The following is a 21294-nucleotide window of genomic DNA, read 5'->3' as shown; positions in this document are numbered from 1 at the left end:
GAGCTTCAAGCACGGCTCACCAATGAGTCCATTGAGGTCCTGACAACGGCCGTTCGGACTCAGGGTGAGCAACTTTCTGCCGCCTTAAACAGGCAGGCAGATACTCTGGCACTGGCCTTACAAGGCTTCACACATGTGCTCCCAAACTGTCATCCAGCAGGGTGGTAGGAGTGATGTGGGCGTGGCCCAGGAGAGGGATGATGGTGAAAGGGGACATGGAAGTGGGGACACCACTCAAAGCGCTCCCATGTCTCACCCATTGCCCCCCTCTCAAACAGTACCCGCAATGCTGCCTCCTCTCCAGGTGGCTGAGTCTGCCCCTGCACAGGTGCAGGTGGAGCAGCCTCTGGAGGGGCCCTCATGGGCACCAAAACCCAGAGGTCATAGGCCGAAAGCATCGAATCTGTCAGGGCATGACCAAGAGCAACCTGCCACTACCTCTGCTGCAGCCACAGGGGAAGCACCACGTAGGAGTACTCGTAAGCATAAGACAAAGGTTTTGTAAGCACAAAGGGGATGCACAAGGGTGTTTGACGGTTTGTCATGTTTTTTATTTATATTTGATTTTTGTTTGTGCCACATTAAATATTATTATTGTCACCACTACTGCCGAGTCTTGGCCATTCTTGACTGGTTTGTGCAATAAGTCCCTTTCATGAAGTTTACCATGAACACCCACACTTGATGCCACCCATTGGGTCTCTCTACAGTGGGTGTATGTGTAGTTGCTCGACTATTTTGTGCAGGTGCCTGTTCCACAGCACTGTTTTGTGGAGCTCCACGTGGCGGAGGTGGACGGCATGCCTGGCGAGGCTGGTGATGTTGCTCGTCCTCGGATGAAGTGATGAATGCAGCTACGGCACCCCCCCATCCTGGTGTGAGTTTGAGGGGGGCCGCAAAGTAGGTAAATGCATTTGAACAGCAGAGTTTTGGGTATAAATTAAGAATTTTGAGTGGAAAGACAAAAGGTGTTGCAGCCAAAACTTTGTCTGAAGTAACACAGTGCCCTGCTGCAATAAATGAGGTATTCTCCTCACACTGTCAAATAATCCTTTGCATCTCCCGCTGGCTGCTGGCTGAAACACGTCTGCTGGAACAGGGAGTGTTTCCCACAGCACGGGAAACACGCTGAGGATCCTTCAAAATTGCACCCCTGCCAAAACCTCCAGTCAACAAGGTCTCTCAAGTACCTCAACTAGCTAAATAACAATGTAAATTATTATCCCACCTGCTTTAATTGCTGGTGGGGGTCCTGCATGTGGGAGCTGGGCGCGCACCCAAACGCCTCATTGGGGAACCCGGAGGTGAGCGGGTTGGAGCCGGGCTCCGAACCCACTCCGGGATTCCGCCATTTAAGGAGCCCCCTTGCCCCCAAAGCACCCGCTTGGCCATCCAAAAATTGGCCCCAATGTCTCCCCTCTCAATGTCTCCCTCGCGATGTCTCTCCCCCCACGATGTCTCTCCCTCGCAATGTCTCTCCCTCGCAATGTGTCTCTCCCCCCGCGATGTCTCTCTCTCCCTCTGCAATTTGTCTCTCCCCCCGCGATGTGTCTCCCCTCGTGATGTCTCTCCCCGGCGATGTCTGTCCCCCCGCGATGTCTCTCCCTGTGTTGCCTGTCTCCACAATGTCTCCCCTCCATGATGTCTCCCCCTACGATGTCTCCCGCTACGATGTCTCTCCCATGATATCTCCCCCCACGAAGTCTCCTCGCGATGTCTCCTCCCCGATGTCTCGCACTCTCCTCAATGCCGCAGTTTCAAGCCGGGGGTATTTTAATTCCTAGGCCTCAGTTAAATGCCACTGGTCATAATGTGGGGAAATGTGAGGTTATTCACTTTAGTAGGAAGAATAGAAAAACAGAATATTTTTTAAATGGTGAGAAACTATTAAATGTTGGTGTTCAGAGAGATTTGGGTGTCCTCGTACACAAAACAGGAAAAGTTAGTATGCAGGTACAGCAAGCAATTAGGAAAGCAAAAGATATGTTGGCCTTTATTGCAAGGGGGTTGGAGTATAAGAGTAAGGAAGTCTTATTACAGTTGTACAGGGCTTTAGTTAGACTTCACCTGGAGTACTGTGTACAGTTTTGGTCACCTTATCTAAGGAAGGATATACTTGCTTTAGAGGGGGTGCAACGAAGGTTCACTGGATTAATTCCTGGGATGAGAGGGTTGTCCTATGAGGAGAGATTGAGTAGAACGGGCCGACACTCTCTGGAGTTTAGAAGAATGAGAGGTGATCTCGTTGAAACATATAAGATTCTGAGGGGGCTTGACAGGGTCGATGCTGAGAGATTGTTTCCCCTGGCGGGAGAGTCTAGACCTAAGGGCATAGTCGGCCATTCAAGACTGAGATGAGGAGGAATTTCTTCACGCAGACAGTTGTGAATCTTTGGAATTCTCTACCCCAGAGGGCTGTGGATGCTGAGTCATTGAATATATTCAAGGCGGAGATGGATAGATTTTTGGACTCTAGGGGAATCAAGGGATATGGGGATTGGGTGGGAAAGTGGAGTTGAGGTTGAAGATCATCCATGATCTTATTGAATGGTGGAGCAGGCTCAAGGGGCCGAATGGCCTAGTCTTGCTCCTATTGTTCTTATTTATGGTCCATTTATTGCCCGTTCCAGGTGGGAAGAGAGCACGGGGCATCTATGATCAGGCAGCCCTTGGCCGCCTGCCAGCTTCCAGCTTTCCTTTTTGGGGCCAGGAGTACTCTTGCTCCCCCTGGCCGCAAAAAAGAAATCTTTTTCATTGACCTGGAGGGCCTCTTCATCCTCCCCACCAGCTGCCGACCTGCTTCAGCCTGACGGGAAAGCTGCAGTGTATTCCTCGCCTCGGCCCCCAAATAAAATGCCATTGGAGTCCTATAAACGCCATGGAGCCTCGATTAATATTTATTCATGAAGGTCTCCTTTGAGTCTGGTGGGTGCCTCATCCGCTGCCAAAATCAGTGGCATTAAAATTGAAGATCGGCGGGAACAGAGTGGGAAATGGAACTGCTCCATTTTCAGTGGTTTCCTGCTCTGATCCCAACTACTGAGGAGAGTTAAAATTCCCCCCAATATTAGTCATATTACAAAAAAAAAAGAGGTTAGAAACCTAAAATTGCATGCAGAGAAATTGGAGTTAATTTTAACCTTAGGCGCTAATGTAAAATGGGAAAAATCTAAATGGCTGCCCATTATATGGCCCCCCCACCCCCCCGGCCCCGATTCTCCCTTCCGTTGACTGCACGGGCGGCTAATTCGATATCACCCATTTTACATCATCACCCAGAGTTAAAGTTACCTTGATTGTCATTAAAGGTGACTCATTTTTGACTGGTGCCCCCAAACCCAGCAGCTCCATTCTTTCTATCTAGGTCAGCTGGAGCGACAGATTTAATAGCAATTGATGGAAATTGGGTCTGGATAGGATGGACCAGCTGCACTGTGAGAGATCAGCCCACAATAGAACAGTGGCTCTGACAGGGAAGCCACGGCATGACTCTGCTGGATATAAAGTTGTAGCAAAAGAAAATAATTCATTACTTACATGATTTTAGTTGACAAAATTTTATTGATTCTATCATTAATGACACTTAAAACATTTAGCTTCTTCAAAACTTTCTCAATGAAAGCAAAAAATGTATGTTTTTTATAATTTACTTGAAATATAGCTCAGAAAACATTTTCTAATGATTTTCTCTTTTTTTGCATTAGCTTGAACTGGACCAGCAGTTTATCAATACAACATGTGGCTTGTGCGGTGATTTCAATGGCATTCGTGATAACGAAATTTTTTCAAATGGTATGTGTAATGGGCACTTCCCATCACATTTGATGTGTTGTGTTTGATATTAGACGCAAATTGTTCATTTATTGCCCATCACTGATTACAGGCTACCATCTGACTCCTATCCAGTATGGAAACTTGAATAAACTGAATGGTCCCATGGAGCAATGCAAAGATGTACCCTCATCTGAAAGTGTCAAAAATTGTTCAGAATTTGTAAGTGAATGGTTCTCCTTAATTAACCTCCTTCTAGCTTGAATCTGTTTTAACTCCCATAAATCTTTCTTTAACATTAGTTTCTAATGTATCTGTTGATTTCCATGGATAATTAAGTGTTATTAAAGACTGTGAACTCGGGTGGCACAGTGATGAAGTAAACTGTTCTTTCACCACCAGGACCTTGGATTGAATCTAGCCCAGACTGTTGGGGGATTAAAGCCTCTTTTGTGCAGGGTTGTCTTAGTTCTAAGTAGGCACAGGTCCACAGCGCAAAACTGATATTAATTCACCACAAATTGGTATTAAATTGATATTCTCACTGAGAAAGGCCACAAGCCATATGATTGAGGATTCCTGGATATATTCCAGTTCAATAAAATGAGATAGGGAATAGGCAAGGCTCTGGCTTGTATTTTCAGACTTATTGATGAAATGTATTATTTTTGATATCCAAAAAAGGAGTGAAAGATGAACCAAGGAATTATAGGCTAGTTAACCTAACCTCAGTAATGGGGAAAATGCACAGGAACATTTTATGGGATTTTGTCAGTGTTAAGGGGCCCCGGAGGCTGTAAATCAAAATGGATTTCAAAGCAGGAAGTCGTGCCTCAACAATCTATTAGATGATCGTTAAGTTAATGAGTAATCCAGTGAATAAAATAATTTGGATTTTTAGAGGAGATTTGATAAAAAAGTAAACCTTTTAAAGGCTGATGTACAGATTATGTTTGTATATGTCCATCACTAAATAATTTCCTTTTCTGCTCAGGAATCCATGTGTGAAAGTGTACTCACAGAGCCAGGTTTTGCCAACTGCTATGGTATCTTAGATTTAGCACCTTTTATCAAGAGCTGCATGCTGGACTTGTGTCTGTGCAAGGATTTAAACAATTCATCATCCTGCCTCTGCAATACCATATCAGAATTTTCTAGACAGTGTGCCCATGTTGGAGGGAAACCCAGCAACTGGAGAAGAGAAGAAATGTGTGGCAAGTACCTTTAAAATCAATCACCCTCAAACCCTCTTAATCAAATCACAAGTGCAGTTATTTACTTATGGAAATGATGAAGACACTAAAAGTTGGCTGTTTTTCTCTATTCCAGAAAAAACATGCCAGTTGAATATGACCTATGAGGAGTGTGGAATTCCATGTGCAGACACATGCTCAAACCCTGATAGGAGCCAGATGTGTGAGGACCACTGCATTGATGGCTGCTTCTGCCCTTCTAGTAAGACACAGTACATCAGAAAATCTAATTCAATTAAATAATAATTGTACGTGATGGTGTTTACCTTTATTGATGAAGTTGAGGAGGATGTTTCATGTGACTATAAAAAGTGAAGTTAAAATTTGCCTTAGCACATCTGTCACACTCTGTAAAGAGAAAAGACAGGTTATGCATCAGAACCCAGAAAATTAACTTGTCTTTTGCCTTTACCTATGCTGACTGATCAGCTGTCTACTGCCAGCATTTTCTGCTTTTGTTTCAGATATTCAGCATTTGCAATTATTTTTCTTCATATTTTAAAATTTACCACTTTGTTACAATGCCCACTGATGTAGGATGTGTTGGCCGTTGAGGTTTCACCCCCTGACTTTAGCACTGAGACAGGAGCTAAACTAAAGTAACATTTCAATAAAGCAAACTGCTAACACTTCTGGAATCGGTACTTTCTGATTTACCTCACCTGAAATAAAGGCAGGGATAAGAGTGAGGGAACTATAATTTTTAATTACAGGGTGTGTTATATCAGAGGGATTGTAATACAGGGGATTCTGTATATGCTTTCTCTTTTGGAGAATGCTATAAACCATAGCTGTGATTTTAACTCGGGGCAGGAATCGGGCAGATTGGGGTTGGGACGAGTATCTTCCTGACCTCAGCTGCGTGACCAACACTCCTGCCCTTCCTGGCCCTACGAAGAAAGTAAAAGAAAAAGTTTAAAAATGTACCTCTTTCGAGCTCTTGTGGGCCCGGCTCCTCTTCCTGCAGTCTTCACCTGCTGGGAAAGACACAACAGCTTCCCCAGCTCAGGCCACCAGTCGTCGGGGCCTGATCGTGGCCTCAGAGCCCATTCTGCATATTTGGAGAAGGACCTTGCTGGTTTCCAGTGGATGTCCTTGCTGCCTGCTGGTTAAAATTAAAGACTGCAGGAAGGGAGCGGGTAAGTCTCCCGGCTAATGTTAACTGCCTCCCGGTTTCCACCAGCCCCTCGTGTGTTTATATCAGAGCGTATTATAGAAAGTAGTGAGTTGAACCAGAATATTATATAGGGCAGGGGGGGTTGTTCTATTAGTGTAATGGGTGATGTTCTATTAGTGTAATGGGTGATGTTCTATTAGTGTAATGGGTGATGTTCCATTAGTGTAATGGGTGATGTTCCATTAGTGTAATGGGTGATGTTCTATTAGTGTAATGGGTGATGTTCTATTAGTGTAATGGGTGATGTTCTATTAGTGCAATGGGTGATGTTCCATTAGTGTAATGGGTGATGTTCCATTAGTGTAATGGGGTGTGTTATATTAGTGTAATGGGTGTGCATTACATTAGTGTAATGGGTGATGTTATGTTAGTGTAATAGGGTGTTATATTAGTATAATAGAGAGAGAGGTTAAATTAGAGTAATGGAAAGAGGTTATATTAGTGTAATGGGGGGTGTTACATTAGTGTAATGGGGGGTGTTACATTAGTATAATGAGTCGTGTTATATTAGTGTAATGGGGGTGTTATATTAGTGTAATGGGGGGTGTTATATTCGTGTAATGGGGAGTGTTATATTAGTGTAATGGGGGAGTGTTATATTAGTATAATGGGTGTGCATTATATTAGTGTAATGGGTGGTGTTATGTTCGTGTAATAGGGTGTTATATTAGTATAATAGAGAGAGAGGTTAAATTAGAGTAATGGAAAGAGGTTATATTAGTGTAATGGGGGGTGTTACATTAGTGTAATGGGGGGTGTTACATTAGTATAATGAGTCGTGTTATATTAGTGTAATGGGGGTGTTATATTAGTGTAATGAATGTGCATTACATTCGTGTAATGAGTGGTGTTATGTTAGTGTAATAGGGTGTTATATTAGCATAATGGAGAGAGGTTAAATTAGAGTAATGGAAAGAGGTTACATTAGTGTAATGGGGGGTGTTACATTAGTGTAATGGGGGGTGTTACATTAGTGTAATGGGGTGTTACATTAGTGTAATGGGGGGTGTTATATTAGTGTAATGGGGGGTGTTACATTAGTGTAATGGGGGTGTTACATTAGTGTAATGGGGGTGTTATATTAGTGTAATGGGGGAGTGTTTTATTCGTATAATGGGTGGTGTTATATTAGTGTAATGGGGAGTGTTATATTGGTGTAATGGGGAGTGTTATATTGGTGTAATGGGGGTGTTATATTGGTGTAATGGGGGTGTTATATTGGTGTAATGGGGGTGTTATATTGGTGTAATGGGGGAGTGTTTTATTTGTATAATGAGTGATGTTATATTAGGGTAATGGGTGTGCATTACATTAGTGTAATGGGTGGTGTTATGTTTGTGTAATAGGGTGTTATATTAGTATAATGGAGAGAGGTTAAATTAGTGTAATGGGGGGTGTTATATTAGTGTAATAGGGGGTGTTATTCGTGTCATGGGGGTGTTATATTAGTGTCATGGGGGTGTTATATTAGGGTAATGGGGGGTGTTATATTCGTGTAATGGGGGTGTTATATTCGTGTAATGGGGGGTGTTATATTCGTGTAATGGGGGGTGTTACATAAGTGTAATGGGGGTGTTATATTAGTATAATGGGGGAGTGTTTTATTAGTATAATGGGTGGTGTTATATTAGTGTAATGGGTGTGCATTACACTAGTGTAATGGGTGGTGTTATATTCGTGTAATAGGGTGTTATATTAGTATAATGGAGAGGGGTTAAATTAGAGTAATGGAAAAAGGTTATTAGTGTAATAGGGGAGTGTTATATTAGTATAATGGGTGGTGTTATATTAGTGTAATGGGTGTGCATTCTATTTGTGTAATGGGTGATGTTATATTAGTGTAATGGGTGGGTGTTATATTAGTATAATAGGGTATTACATTACTATAATGGAGAGAGGCTAAATTAGTATAATGGGGGGTGTTATATTAGTGTAATGGAGAGAGGTGTTATATTAGTGTAACTGGTGATGCATTAGTGTACTGGGTGAGTGTTCTATTAGTGTAATGGAGAGAGGTGTTATATTAGTGTAATGGTGGTGTTATATTAGTGTAATGGAGAGAGGTGTTATATTAGTGTAATGGGGGGTGTTATATTAGTGTAATGGAGAGAGGTGTTATATTAGTGTAATGGGGGGTGTTATATTAGTGTAATGGAGAGAGGTGTTATATTAGTGTAATGGGGGGTGTTATATTAGTGTGAGGGAGAGAGGTGTTATATTAGTGTAATGGGGGGTGTTATATTAGTGTAATGGAGAGAGGTGTTATATTAGTGTAATGGGGGGTGTTATATTAGTGTAATGGAGAGAGGTGTTATATTAGTGTAATGGGGGGTGTTATATTAGTGTGAGGGAGAGAGGTGTTATATTAGTGTAATGGGGGGTGTTATATTAGTGTAATGGAGAGAGGTGTTATATGAGTGTAATGGGGGATGTTATATTAGTGTAATGGAGAGAGGTGTTATATTAGTGTAATGGGGGGTGTTATATTAGTGTGAGGGAGGGAGGTGTTATATTAGTGTAATGGGGGGTGTTATATTAGTGTAATGGAGAGAGGTGTTATATTAGTGTAATGGGGGATGTTATATTAGTGTAATGGAGAGAGGTGTTATATTAGTGTAATGGGGGATGTTATATTAGTGTAATGGAGAGAGGTGTTATATTAGTGTAATGGGGGGTGTTATATTTGTGTGAGGGAGAGAGGTGTTATATTAGTGTAATGGGGGGTGTTATATTAGTGTAATGGGGTTGTTATATTAGTGTGAGGGAGAGAGGTGTTATATTAGTGTAATGGGGGGTGTTATATTTGTGTGAGGAGAGAGGTGTTATATTAGTGTAATGGGGGGTGTTATATTAGTGTAATGGGGTTGTTATATTAGTGTGAGGGAGAGAGGTGTTATATTAGTGTAATGGGGGTGTTATATTAGTGTGATGGAGAGAGGTGTTATATTAGTGTAATGGGGGGTGTTATATTAGTGTAATGGGGTTGTTATATTAGTGTGAGGGAGAGAGGTGTTATATTAGTGTAATGGGGGGTGTTATATTAGTGTAATGGAGAGAGGTGTTATATTAGTGTAATGGGGGGTGTTATATTAGTGTAATGGGGGTGTTATATTAGTGTGAGGGAGAGAGGTGTTATATTAGTGTAATGGGGGGTGTTATATTAGTGTAATGGGGGTGTTATATTAGTGTGAGGGAGAGAGGTGTATATATTAGTGTAATGGGGGGTGTTATATTAGTGTAATGGAGAGAGGTGTTATATTAGTGTAATGGGGGGTGTTATATTAGTGTAATGGAGAGAGGTGTTATATTAGTGTAATGGGGGGTGTTATATTAGTGTGAGGGAGAGAGGTGTTATATTAGTGTAATGGGGGGTGTTATATTAGTGTAATGGAGAGAGGTGTTATATTAGTGTAATGGGGGTGTTATATTAGTGTGAGGGAGAGAGGTGTTATATTAGTGTAATGGGGGGTGTTATATTAGTGTAATGGGGGCTGTTATATTAGTGTGATGGAGAGAGGTGTTATATTAGTGTAATGGGGGGTGTTATATTAGTGTAATGGAGAGAGGTGTTATATTAGTGTAATGGGGGTGTTATATTAGTGTGAGGGAGAGAGGTATTATATTAGTGTAATGGGGGGTGTTATATTAGTGTAATGGGGGGTGTTATATTAGTGTGAGGGAGAGAGGTGTTATATTAGTGTAATGGGGGGTGTTATATTAGTGTAATGGAGAGAGGTGTTATATTAGTGTAATGGGGGGTGTTATATTAGTGTAATGGGGGTGTTATATTAGTGTGAGGGAGAGAGGTGTTATATTAGTGTAATGGGGGGTGTTATATTAGTGTAATGGGGGTGTTATATTAGTGTGAGGGAGAGAGGTGTTATATTAGTGTAATGGGGGGTGTTATATTAGTGTAATGGAGAGAGGTGTTATATTAGTGTAATGGGGGGTGTTATATTAGTGTAATGGAGAGAGGTGTTATATTAGTGTAATGGGGGGTGTTATATTAGTGTAATGGGGGTGTTATATTAGTGTGAGGGAGAGAGGTGTTATATTAGTGTAATGGGGGGTGTTATATTAGTGTAATGGAGAGAGGTGTTATATTAGTGTAATGGGGGGTGTTATATTAGTGTGAGGGAGAGAGGTGTTATATTAGTGTAATGGGGGCTGTTATATTAGTGTGATGGAGAGAGGTGTTATATTAGTGTAATGGGGGGTGTTATATTAGTGTAATGGGGGTGTTATATTAGTGTGAGGGAGAGAGGTGTTATATTAGTGTAATGGGGGGTGTTATATTAGTGTGATGGAGAGAGGTGTTATATTAGTGTAATGGGGGGTGTTATATTAGTGTAATGGGGGGTGTTATATTAGTGTAATGGGGGGTGTTATATTAGTGTGATGGAGAGAGGTGTTATATTAGTGTAATGGGGGGTGTTATATTAGTGTGAGGGAGAGAGGTGTTATATTAGTGTAATGGGGGGTGTTATATTAGTGTAATGGGGGGTGTTATATTAGTGTGATGGAGAGAGGTGTTATATTAGTGTAATGGGGGGTGTTATATTAGTGTAATGGGGGGTGTTATATTAGTGTAATGGAGAGAGGTGTTATATTAGTGTAATGGGGGGTGTTATATTAGTGTAATGGAGAGAGGTGTTATATTAGTGTATTGGGGGGTGTTATATTAGTGTAATGGGGGGTGTTATATTAGTGAAATGGGGGGTGTTATATTAGTGTGAGGGAGAGAGGTGTTATATTAGTGTAATGGGGGGTGTTATATTAGTGTGATGGAGAGAGGTGTTATATTAGTGTAATGGGGGGTGTTATATTAGTGTGATGGAGAGAGGTGTTATATTAGTGTAATGGGGGGTGTATTATTAGTGTAATGGAGAGAGGTGTTATATTAGTGTAATGGGGGGTGTTATATTAGTGTAATGGGGGGTGTTATATTAGTGTGATGGAGAGAGGTGTTATATTAGTGTAATGGGGGGTGTTATATTAGTGTAATGGAGAGAGGTGTTATATTAGTGTAATGGGGGGTGTATTATTAGTGTAATGGAGAGAGGTGTTATATTAGTGTAATGGGGTTGTTATATTAGTGTGAGGGAGAGAGGTGTTATATTAGTGTAATGGGGGGTGTTATATTAGTGTAATGGAGAGAGGTGTTATATTAGTGTAATGGGGGGTGTATTATTAGTGTAATGGAGAGAGGTGTTATATTAGTGTAATGGAGAGAGGTGTTATATTAGTGTAATCGAGAGCGGTGTTATATTAGTGTAATGGAGAGAGGTGTTATATTAGTGTAATGGGGGGTGTTATATTAGTGTAATGGGGGGTGTTATATTAGTGTAATGGGGGGTGTTATATTAGTGTAATGGGGGGTGTAATATTAGTGTAATGGAGAGCGGTGTTATATTAGTGTAATGGGGGGTGTTATATTAGTGTAATGGAGAGAGGTGTTATATTAGTGTAATGGGGGGTGTATTATTAGTGTAATGGAGAGCGGTGTTATATTAGTGTGATGGAGAAATTGGTATTGTGTATTTTCTGTGTCCAAAACAGTCGCCACAAAGTCTAATTCTGCAGCGTGACATTCTGCACCAGAATGACAGTGGAAGTTCACCCAATGCCATATTGGTTCGGGCACTTGATAGGCCCCCCTGGCGACCATCTGAAACAAATACAGGCAATATGTTAACATGGGTCCTGTGCCTGAATCAGGACCCGTTTTTGAAATTGGTGTCTGTGAGCACCTTAAACTTCACTTCCTAAATCCGTCCAAGCAATTCATGGGTGGGAACAGTTGGAAAGCAGTTTTCACAAGTGGTATTTAAGGAGATCCTTACCTTCATGAAAGAATGTCTCTGGTTCGTTGTTTTAGGCTTCTAGGATGCTTTTGGTCCAAGTTTTTGACTGCTTTGGCATGTGCTTGTCTGAGATATTTTTGCAGAGTGAGGTTGTGGAAGGTTAGAACTGTTTCAAAGGACTTGTCTGTTCTCCACTGCTGAATTTGGGAATGCTGCTGGACTTACCTTTGAGGCTCCCAAATCAGGAGGATGACCAGGAGCAAGGAAGGTGGTAAAGGACTGCATGGGCTGCAGGAAGAGCGCAAAGGCAACATTACAGCACGTGGGCATTCAGAGAACATGATTTCTCAAAGCAAGACTGGAGTCGAGTAAAATGTTTCGCTTTGGTATAGATGTAGGCCTTCATAATCTTCGTGATGTAAAGGGATACCACTTATTCCCCAGCAGCCACTCGATGGTCTGGGTGGGAAAACATACTTGAACCTCACAGAGCAGCAGTGTGTAAAGCGGCTGCTTTTGAACAGGGAGACAGTCACTTACCTACGTCACCTGCTGAAGCAAGAATTGGAAGCCAATACCAGGACATGTTTTGCACTGCCTGTGACAGGGAAGGTCACTGTAGCTGTAACCTTTTCTGCCTCTGGCTCCTTCCAATCTGCTTCTAGTGACATCAGCAACATCAGTCAGTTTGCTGTGCACATGACAATTCGGCAGGTCACTGGTGCACTGTTTGCGAGGCTACAACAGTTCATTAGCTTCACCATGGAGGCTGGCAAGCAGGAGGAAAGAGCACTGGGATTTGCCGTGCATTGCTGGATTCTTGCAGTGCAGGGCATCATAGAATGCATGCACGTAGCCCTGCATACGTCCCACCACAAACCAGCACTGCATCTCAACAAGAGGGGCTTCCGTTCACTCAACATTCAACTTTTCCTCATCTCGGTTCTAAATGGCCGAACACTTATCTTGAGACTACGATCTCTAGTTCTAGACTCTCCAGCCAGGGGAAACAACCTCTCAGCATCTACCCTGTCAAGCCCTCTAAGAATTTTGTACATTTCAATAAGATCACCTCTCATTCTTCTAAACTCCAGAGAGTACAGGCCCATTCTACTCAATTTCTCCTCATTGAACAATCCTCTCCTCCCAGGAATCAAACGAATGAACCTTCGTTGCATCACCTCCAAGACACAGTAATCCAGGTATGGTTTCACCAGAGCCCTATATAATTGCAGCAAGACCTCCTTTCTCTAATACTCCAACCACCTTGCAATAAAGGCTAACATATCATTTGCCTTCCTAATTGCTTGCTGTACCTGCATGTTAACTTTCTGTGATTCATGTACAAGGACACCCAAATCCCTCTGACTCCTAACATTTCTTAGTCTCTCACCTTTTAAAAAATATTCTGCTTTTCTACTCTCCATGCACTCCTACTCTCCGTTTCCTGTCCGTTAACCAATCCTCAATCCACACGAATATATCACCCCCAACCCCATGATCCCTTATCTTGTCTAACAACCTTTTGTGTGCTACCTTATCAAATGGTTTTTGAAAATCCAAATATTCTACATCCACTGGTTCCCCCTTATCTACCCTGCTAGTTTCACCCTCAAAATACTCGAATAGATTTGTCAAACATGATTTCCCTTTCATAAAACCGTGTTGACTCTGCCTAATCATATTATGATTTTCTAAGTGCCCTGTTACTACATCCTTAATAATAGATTTGAGCATTTTCCCTACTACTGATATCAGGCTAACTGGCCTATAGTTCCCTGTTTTCTCTCTCTCTCCTTTCTTGAATAGCGGGGTTGCATTTGTTACCTTCCAATCCATGGGGAACGTTCTAGAATTTGGGGATTTCTGGAAGATCAAAACCAATGTATTCACTATCTCTGCAACCACCTCTTATAAAACCCTAGGATGGAGGCCATCAGGTCACAATAAGAATAAAACCAGGTGGACCACCCGGCATCAGACCACTAGGCACTGGACACGACAAAGGCAAACCAAGCCCAATCGACCCTGCAATGTCCTCCTCACTAGCATCTGGGGACTTGTGCCAAAATTGGGAGAGCTGTCCCACAGATAGTCAAGCAACAGCCTGACATACTCACAGAATCATACCTTTCAGCCAACGTGCCAGACTCTTCCATCACCATCCCTGGGTATGTCCTGTCCCACCGGCAAGACAGACCCACCAGAGATGGTGGTACAGTAATATACAGTCAGGAGGGAGTGGCTCTGGGAGTCCTCAACATTGACTCCGGACCCCATGAAATCTCATGGCATCAGGTCAAACATGGGCAAGGAAACCTCCTGCTGATTACCACCTACCGTCCTCCCTCAGCTGATGAATCAGTCCTCCTCCATGTTGAGCACCACTTGGAGGAAGCACTGAGGGTAGCAAGGGCACGGAATGTGCTCTGGGTGGGGGACTTCAATGTCCATCACCAAGAGTGGCTTGGTAGCACCACTACTGACTGAGCTGGCCGAGTCCTGAAGGACATAGCTGTCAGACTGGGCCTGCGGCAGGTGGTGAGCGAACCAACACGAGGGAAAAACTTACTTGACCTTGTCCTCACCAATCTACCTGTCGCAAATGCATCTGTCCATGACAGTATTGGTAGGAGTGACCACTGCACAGTCCTTGTGGAGACGAAGTCCCGTCTTCACACTGAGGACACCATCCAACGTGTTGTGTGGCACTACCACCATGCTAAATGGGATAGATTCAGAACAGATCTAGCAGCTCAAAACTGGGCATCCATGAGGCGCTGTGGGCCATGAGCAGCAGCAGAATTGTATTCCAGCACAATCTGTAACCTCATAGCCCGGCATATTCCTCACTCTACCATTACCAACAAGCCAGGGGATCAACCCTGGTTCAATGAGGAGTGTAGAAGAGCATGCCAGGAGCAGCACCAGACGTACCTAAAAATGAGGTGCCAACCTGGTGAAGCTACAACTCAGGACGACATGCATGCTAAACAGCGGAAGCAACATGCTATAGACAGAGCTAAGCGATTCCACAACCAACGGATCAGATCAAAGCTCTGCAGTCTTGCCATATCCAGTCGTGAATGGTGGTGGACAATTAAACAACAGGAGGAGGCTCTGTAAACATCCCTATTCTCAATGATGGCGGAGTCCAGCACGTGAGTGCAAAAGACAAGGCTGAAGCGTTTGCAACCATCTTCAGCCAGAAGTGCCGAGTGGATGATCCATCTCAGCCTCCTCCCGATATTCCCACCATCACAGAAGCCAGTCTTCAGCCAATTCGATTCACTCCACATGATATCAAGAAACGGCTGAGTGCACTGGATAGAGCAAAGGCTATGGGCCCCGACAAAATCCCGGCTGTAGTGCTGAAGACTTGTGCTCCAGAACTAGCTGCACCTCTAGCCAAGCTGTTCCAGTACAGCTACAACACTGGCATCTACCCGACAATGTATGCCCAGGTATGTCCTGTCCACAAAAATTCCAATCCGGACAATTAGCGCCCCATCAGTCTACTCTCAATCATGAGCAAAGTGATGGAAGGTGTCGTCGACAGTGCTATCAAGCGGCACTTACTCACCAATAACCTGCTCACCGATGCTCAATTTGGGTTCTGCCAGGACCACTCGGCTCCAGACCTCATTACAGCCTTGGTCCAAACATGGACAAAAGAACTGAATTCCAGAGGTGAGGTGAGAGTGACTGCCCTTGACATCAAGGCAGCATTTGACCGAGTGTGGCACCAAGGAGCCCTAGTAAAATTGAAGTCAATGGGAATCAGGGGGAAAACTCTCCAGTGGCTGGAGTCATACCTAGCACAAAGGAAGATGGTAGTAGTTTTTGGAGGCCAATCATCTCAGCCCCAGGGCATTGCTGCAGGAGTTCCTCAGGGCAGTGTCCTGGACCCAACCCTCTTCAGCTGCTTCATCAATGACCTTCCCTCCATCATAAGGTCAGAAATGGGGATGTTCGCTGATGATTGCACAGTGTTCAGTTCCATTCGCAACCCCTCAAATAACGAAGCAGTCCGAGCCCGCATGCAACAAGACCTGGACAACATCCAGGCTTGGGCTCATAAGTGGCAAGTAACATTCATGTCAGACAAGTGCCAGGCAATGACCATCTCCAACAAGAGAGAGTCTTACCACCTCCCCTTGACATTCAACAGCATTACCATCGCCGAATCCCCCACCATCAACATCCTGGGGGTCACCATTGACCAGAAAATTAACTGGACCAGCCATATAAATACTGTGACTACAAGAGCAGGTCAGAGGCTGGGTATCCTGTGGCGAGTGACTCACCTCCTGACTCCCCGAAGCCTTTCCACCATTTACAAGGCACAAGTCAGGAGTGTGATGGAATACTCTCCACTTGCTTGGATGAGTGCAGCTCCAACAACACTCAAGAAGCTCAACACCATCTGAGACAATGCAGCCCACTTGATCAGCATTCCCTTCACCACCGGCGCACAGTGGCTGCAGTGTGTACCATCCACAGGATGCACTGCAGCAACTCGCCAAGGCTTCTTCGACAGCACCTCCCAAACCCGCGACCTCTACCACCTAGAAGGACAAGAGCAGCAGGTACATGGGAACAACACCACCAGCACGTTCCCCTCCAAGTCACACACCATCCCGACTTGGAAATATATCGCCGTTCCTTCATCGTCGCTGGGTCAAAATTCTGGAATTCCTTTCCTAACAGTACTGTGGGAGAACCTTCACCACATGGACTGCAGCGGTTCAAGAAGGCGGCTCACCACCACCTTCTCAAGGGCAATTAGGGATGGGCAATAAATGACGGCCTCGCCAGTGATGCCCACATCCCATGACCGAATTTAAAAAAAAGGTCCAGGAGATTTGTTGACTTTTAGTCTCATTAATTTCTCCAGTACTTTTTCTTTGCTAATCTTAATTGCTTTAAGTTCCTCACTCTCAATTGACCCTTGGTTCCCCAATATTTCCGGCATCTTTTTTGTGTCTTCTGCTGTGAAGACAGATTTAAAATATTTGTTTAATGTCTTTGCCATTTCCTTATTCCTTATTATAATTTCTCACGTCTCTGCCTCCAAGGGACCCACGTTTACTTTCTCTATTCTCTTCTTTTTTACATACTTGTAGAAGTTCTTACAATCTGTTTTTATATTTCTTGCTAGTTTACTCTCATATTCAATTTTCTCCGTTTTATCAATTTCTTGGTCATCCTTTGCTGGTTTCTAAAACTCTCCCAATCCTCACACTTGCTACTCTTTTTGGCAACATTGTAAGCCTCTTCTTTTAATCTAATACTATCCTTAACTTCTCAAGTTAGCCACAGTTGGATTATTTTTCCCGTGGAGTTTTTATTCCTCAAGGGAATGCATATTCGTTGAGAATTATGAAATATTCCTTTAAATGTTTGCCATTGGTTATCTACCGTCATATCTTTTAATCTAATTTCCCAATCTACCTTCGCCAACTTGCCCCTCATACCTACGTAATTGACTTCGTTTACATTTAAGACCCCAGTTTCAGACTTAACGACATCACCCTCAAACTCAATATGAAATTCTATCATATTATGATCACCCTACCCCAGAGGATCCTTAATTATAAGGTTATTAATTAACCCTTGCTCTAATTCCTTTAAATCCCTGGGTTGGAAACCATCTGGTCCTGGGGATTTGTCACTCTTTAGTGCTGTTATTTTCTTCATTACTGTTGCTTTACTTATGTTAATTTTATCGAGTTCCTGTCCCCGATTCAATATTAGTTTTCTTGGGATTTCCGGCATGCTATCCTCTTTTTCTACTGTAAATACTGACGCAAAGTAATTGTTCAACATGTCCACCATTTCCTCATTGTCAATGACAATATCCCCACTTTCAATTTTTAAGGGGCCAACATTGCTCCTGACCACCCTCTTTTTCCTAATATAACTATAAAAGTTCTTCGTATTGGCTTTGATATCCCTTGTGAGTTTCTTTTCATACTCTCTTTTTGTAGCTCTTACTATCTGTTTTGTGACCCTTTGTTGATCTTTGTATCTTTCCCATTCGCCAGGATCTGTGCCATTTTTTGCCTTTTTGAATGCCCTTTCCTTATGTCTTATACTGTCCCTTACCTCTTTAGTTGTCCATGGCTGTTTTTTTTGGCAAGTAGAGTTCTTGCCCCTCAGGGGTATAAACCGATTCTGTATCACGTTAAATGTTTCTTTAAACATTTCCCACTGATCATCAGTCGTTTTACCCATTAACAGATTTGCCCAGTTTATTGTGGACAGTCTCTGTCTCATCCCATTGAAGTCGGCCTTGCCCAAGTCTAGAATCTTAGCAGCTGACTCACTTTTTTCCCTTTCAAACACTACATTGAACTCGATCATGTTATGATCACTATTAGATAGATGTTCGCGTACAGTTAAGCCGTTCACTAAATCTGGTTCATTACTCATTACTAAATCTAGTATGGCTTGCCCCCTTGTTGCCTCTAGGACATACTGCTGTAGAAAACTATCCCGGACACACTCAAGAAATTCACTACCTTTCTGACAGTTGCTAGTCTGCTTTTCCCAATCTATGTGAAGGTTAAAGTCCCCCATTAAGACCACTATGCCTTTCTTACACACTTGTCTGATCTCTGCATTTATACAATCTAGCACTTCAGAGCTGCTGCCAGGGCTCCTATATACAACTCCCACTATAGTCTTAGATCCTTTCCTATTTCTCAATTCAACCCATAAGGTCTCTGTTGGCTGCTTACCTCTCGTTATATCCTCCTTTATCATTGAAGTGATTTCATCTCTAATCACTAAGGCTACTCCTCCCCCTCTTCCATTTTCCCTATCTCTCCTGTAGACCTTATAACCTGGTATATTTAGTTCCCAATCCTGACCATCCTGCAGCCGTGTCTCAGTCATAGCTTTCATGTCATACCCTCCAATTTGAATTTGAACCTGTAGTTCATTTAATTTATTCCTTATACTCCGTGCATTTGTATATAGAACTCTTAGTTGGGCCACACACCCTAGTCTGACCTTCAGCTTTGATGCTGGGTTAATCGCCTTATGCCTTCTAGTTTTCACTTTATCTGTAGTGTCTAAAGTACACTTTCTTTCTGCTGCTCTATGCTTTTCCCTTTCACTTGTTCTTGAACAACTGTTTGTACTATTTGTATTGTAGATTTCCCCTGGGTCTTCCCCTCTCATGCTGTTCTCAACTTTACTCCCTTCTGACTCCCCGCTCAGGTTCCCATCCCCCTGCCACTCTAGTTTAAACCTTCCCCAACAGCACTAGCAAACACCCCCACGAGGACATTGGTCCCGGTCCTGCTCGGGTGTAACCCGTCACGCTTGTACAGGTCCCACCTTCCCCAGAACCGGTCCCAATGTCCCAGGAATCTAAATCCCTCCTTCCTACACCATCCCTGCAGCCACGCATTCATCCTGTCTATTCTCCTGTTCCTATACTCACTAGCACGTGGCACCGGTAGTAATCCTGAGATCACTACCTTTGAAGTCCTGCTTTTTAATTTATCTCCTAACTCCTTAAATTCACCTTGCAGGACCTCATCCCTTTTTTTACCTTTGTCGTTGGTACCGATATGGACCACGACTACTGGCTGTTCACCCTCCCCCTCCAGAATGTCCTGCAGCCGCTCTGCGACATCCTTGACCCTTGCACCAGGGAGGCAACATACCATCCTGGAGTCACGTTTGCGGCCGCAGGAACGCCTATCTGTTCCCCTTACAATTGAATCCCCTATCACTATAGCCCTGCCACTCTTCTTCCTCCCCTCCTGTGCAGCAGAGCCACCCGTGGTGCCACAAACTTGGCTCTTGCTGCTCTCCCCTGATAAGCCATCTCCCCCAACAGTATCCAAAGCAGTATATCTGTTTGAGAGGGAGATGGCCCCAGCGGACTCCTGCTCTACCTGCCTAGTCCTTTTACTCTGTATAGCGGTCACCCATTTCCTTTCTGCCTGCGTAATCTTTACCTGCGGTGTGACCGCCTCACTGAACGTGCTATCCACGATAGTCTCAGCATCGCAGATGCTCCTCAGTGAATCCACCCGCAGCTCCAGCTCCGAAATGCGGTTAACCAGTAGCTGCAGCTGGACACATTTCCTGCACACATGGTCGCCAGGGACACTGGCAGTGTCCATGACTTCCCACATAGTGCAGGAGAAGCATATCATGGGTTCGAGCTCTGCTGCCATGACTTACCTTAGATTTGCACTGCGTTCACCTCTCAGACTCTCCTCCCGCTCTTGGTCTCTCCTTTTATACTGTGCTCACCTCTCGGACTCTCCTGCCTCACCTGTGAGGTCGCACAGTAGTTTTCTCTTGTTGCCGGTCTGCTGCTGCTTTTATTCCCCGCTCTCAGTCTTCTGCTGCTCAGGTCCGCAGCCGCTCTGTGGAAAAAGTTCGGAAAAGCAAGGCAAAGCAGCACCTCCTTCCCCCACTTCACCAAACTCCCACACTCACCAAACTCTCAGCTGTCTCACTCGGTGCTCTGTTGCACTCAGTTATATTACTTTTATAGAGAGAATGGCTGTTATATTAGTGTTAGAGAGCTGGGTGTGTTATATTAATGTTATAGTGGGTTATTACATTGAAATTATTTGGGTGTTTTATTGCTGTTTTCGATAGGAGGGGTGTTACAGTAGTGATATAGAAAGAAGGTGTTATGTTCGTGTTATATTACTGTTAGAGGGAGTTATATTAGTGATATAGAGAGAGGGTTGTTATATTAGTGATATAGAGAGAGGGTTGTTATATTAGTGATATAGAGAGAGGGTTGTTATATTAGTGATATAGAGAGAGGGTTGTTATGTTAGTGATATAGAGAGAGGGTTGTTATGTTAGTGATATAGAGAGAGGGTTGTTATATTAGTGATATAGAGAGAGGGTTGTGCTGGACTAAAGAATGTTATAAAAAGGGATTTGTTACAGAGGCAGTCATGCTACTTGAGAGTGTTATAAAGAGGGGTTTGCAACATCAAAGAATTATAATGAGACAGCCTGACTACAATACTTGCATTATGAATAACTGAACCATATCACAAAGTCAAATAGGTAATAATATATAGAATAAAACATTGTGGATAACTACATATACTGGGAAAAATCTGTACGTTAGGAATCTGTGCATATCTAATTTATATATTTCATATTTTAGATACTGTTTTTGATGACATTTCCAACACTGGATGCATCCCAAAAGTACAATGTCCCTGTACCTGCAATGGGTTATCTTATGCGCCTGGAGAGTCCTATTCCACCAAATGCAGTAAATGGTAATTAATGT

At 43.3% G+C, this 21294-nt stretch overlaps 1 protein-coding gene across 1 annotated transcript in view; it reads left to right on the top strand.

Annotated features, from left to right (window-relative positions):
* The window catches only part of LOC137307993 (mucin-2-like), a 90918-nt gene that overhangs the window by 30426 nt on the left and 39198 nt on the right, over positions 1 to 21294 (top strand). The window contains exons 4-8 of the mRNA XM_067976962.1: positions 3705 to 3792; positions 3884 to 3993; positions 4766 to 4985; positions 5101 to 5226; positions 21166 to 21283. Coding sequence (XP_067833063.1) covers positions 3705 to 3792; positions 3884 to 3993; positions 4766 to 4985; positions 5101 to 5226; positions 21166 to 21283 — 662 coding nt within the window. The remainder of the gene's footprint in view (positions 1 to 3704; positions 3793 to 3883; positions 3994 to 4765; positions 4986 to 5100; positions 5227 to 21165; positions 21284 to 21294) is intronic.

The sequence above is a fragment of the Heptranchias perlo genome, unplaced genomic scaffold, assembly GCF_035084215.1.
Source record: "Heptranchias perlo isolate sHepPer1 unplaced genomic scaffold, sHepPer1.hap1 HAP1_SCAFFOLD_117, whole genome shotgun sequence".
NCBI lineage: Eukaryota > Metazoa > Chordata > Chondrichthyes > Hexanchiformes > Hexanchidae > Heptranchias > Heptranchias perlo.
Note: the sequence above shows the minus strand (reverse complement) of the source record. Positions and strands in the feature narration are given on the sequence as shown.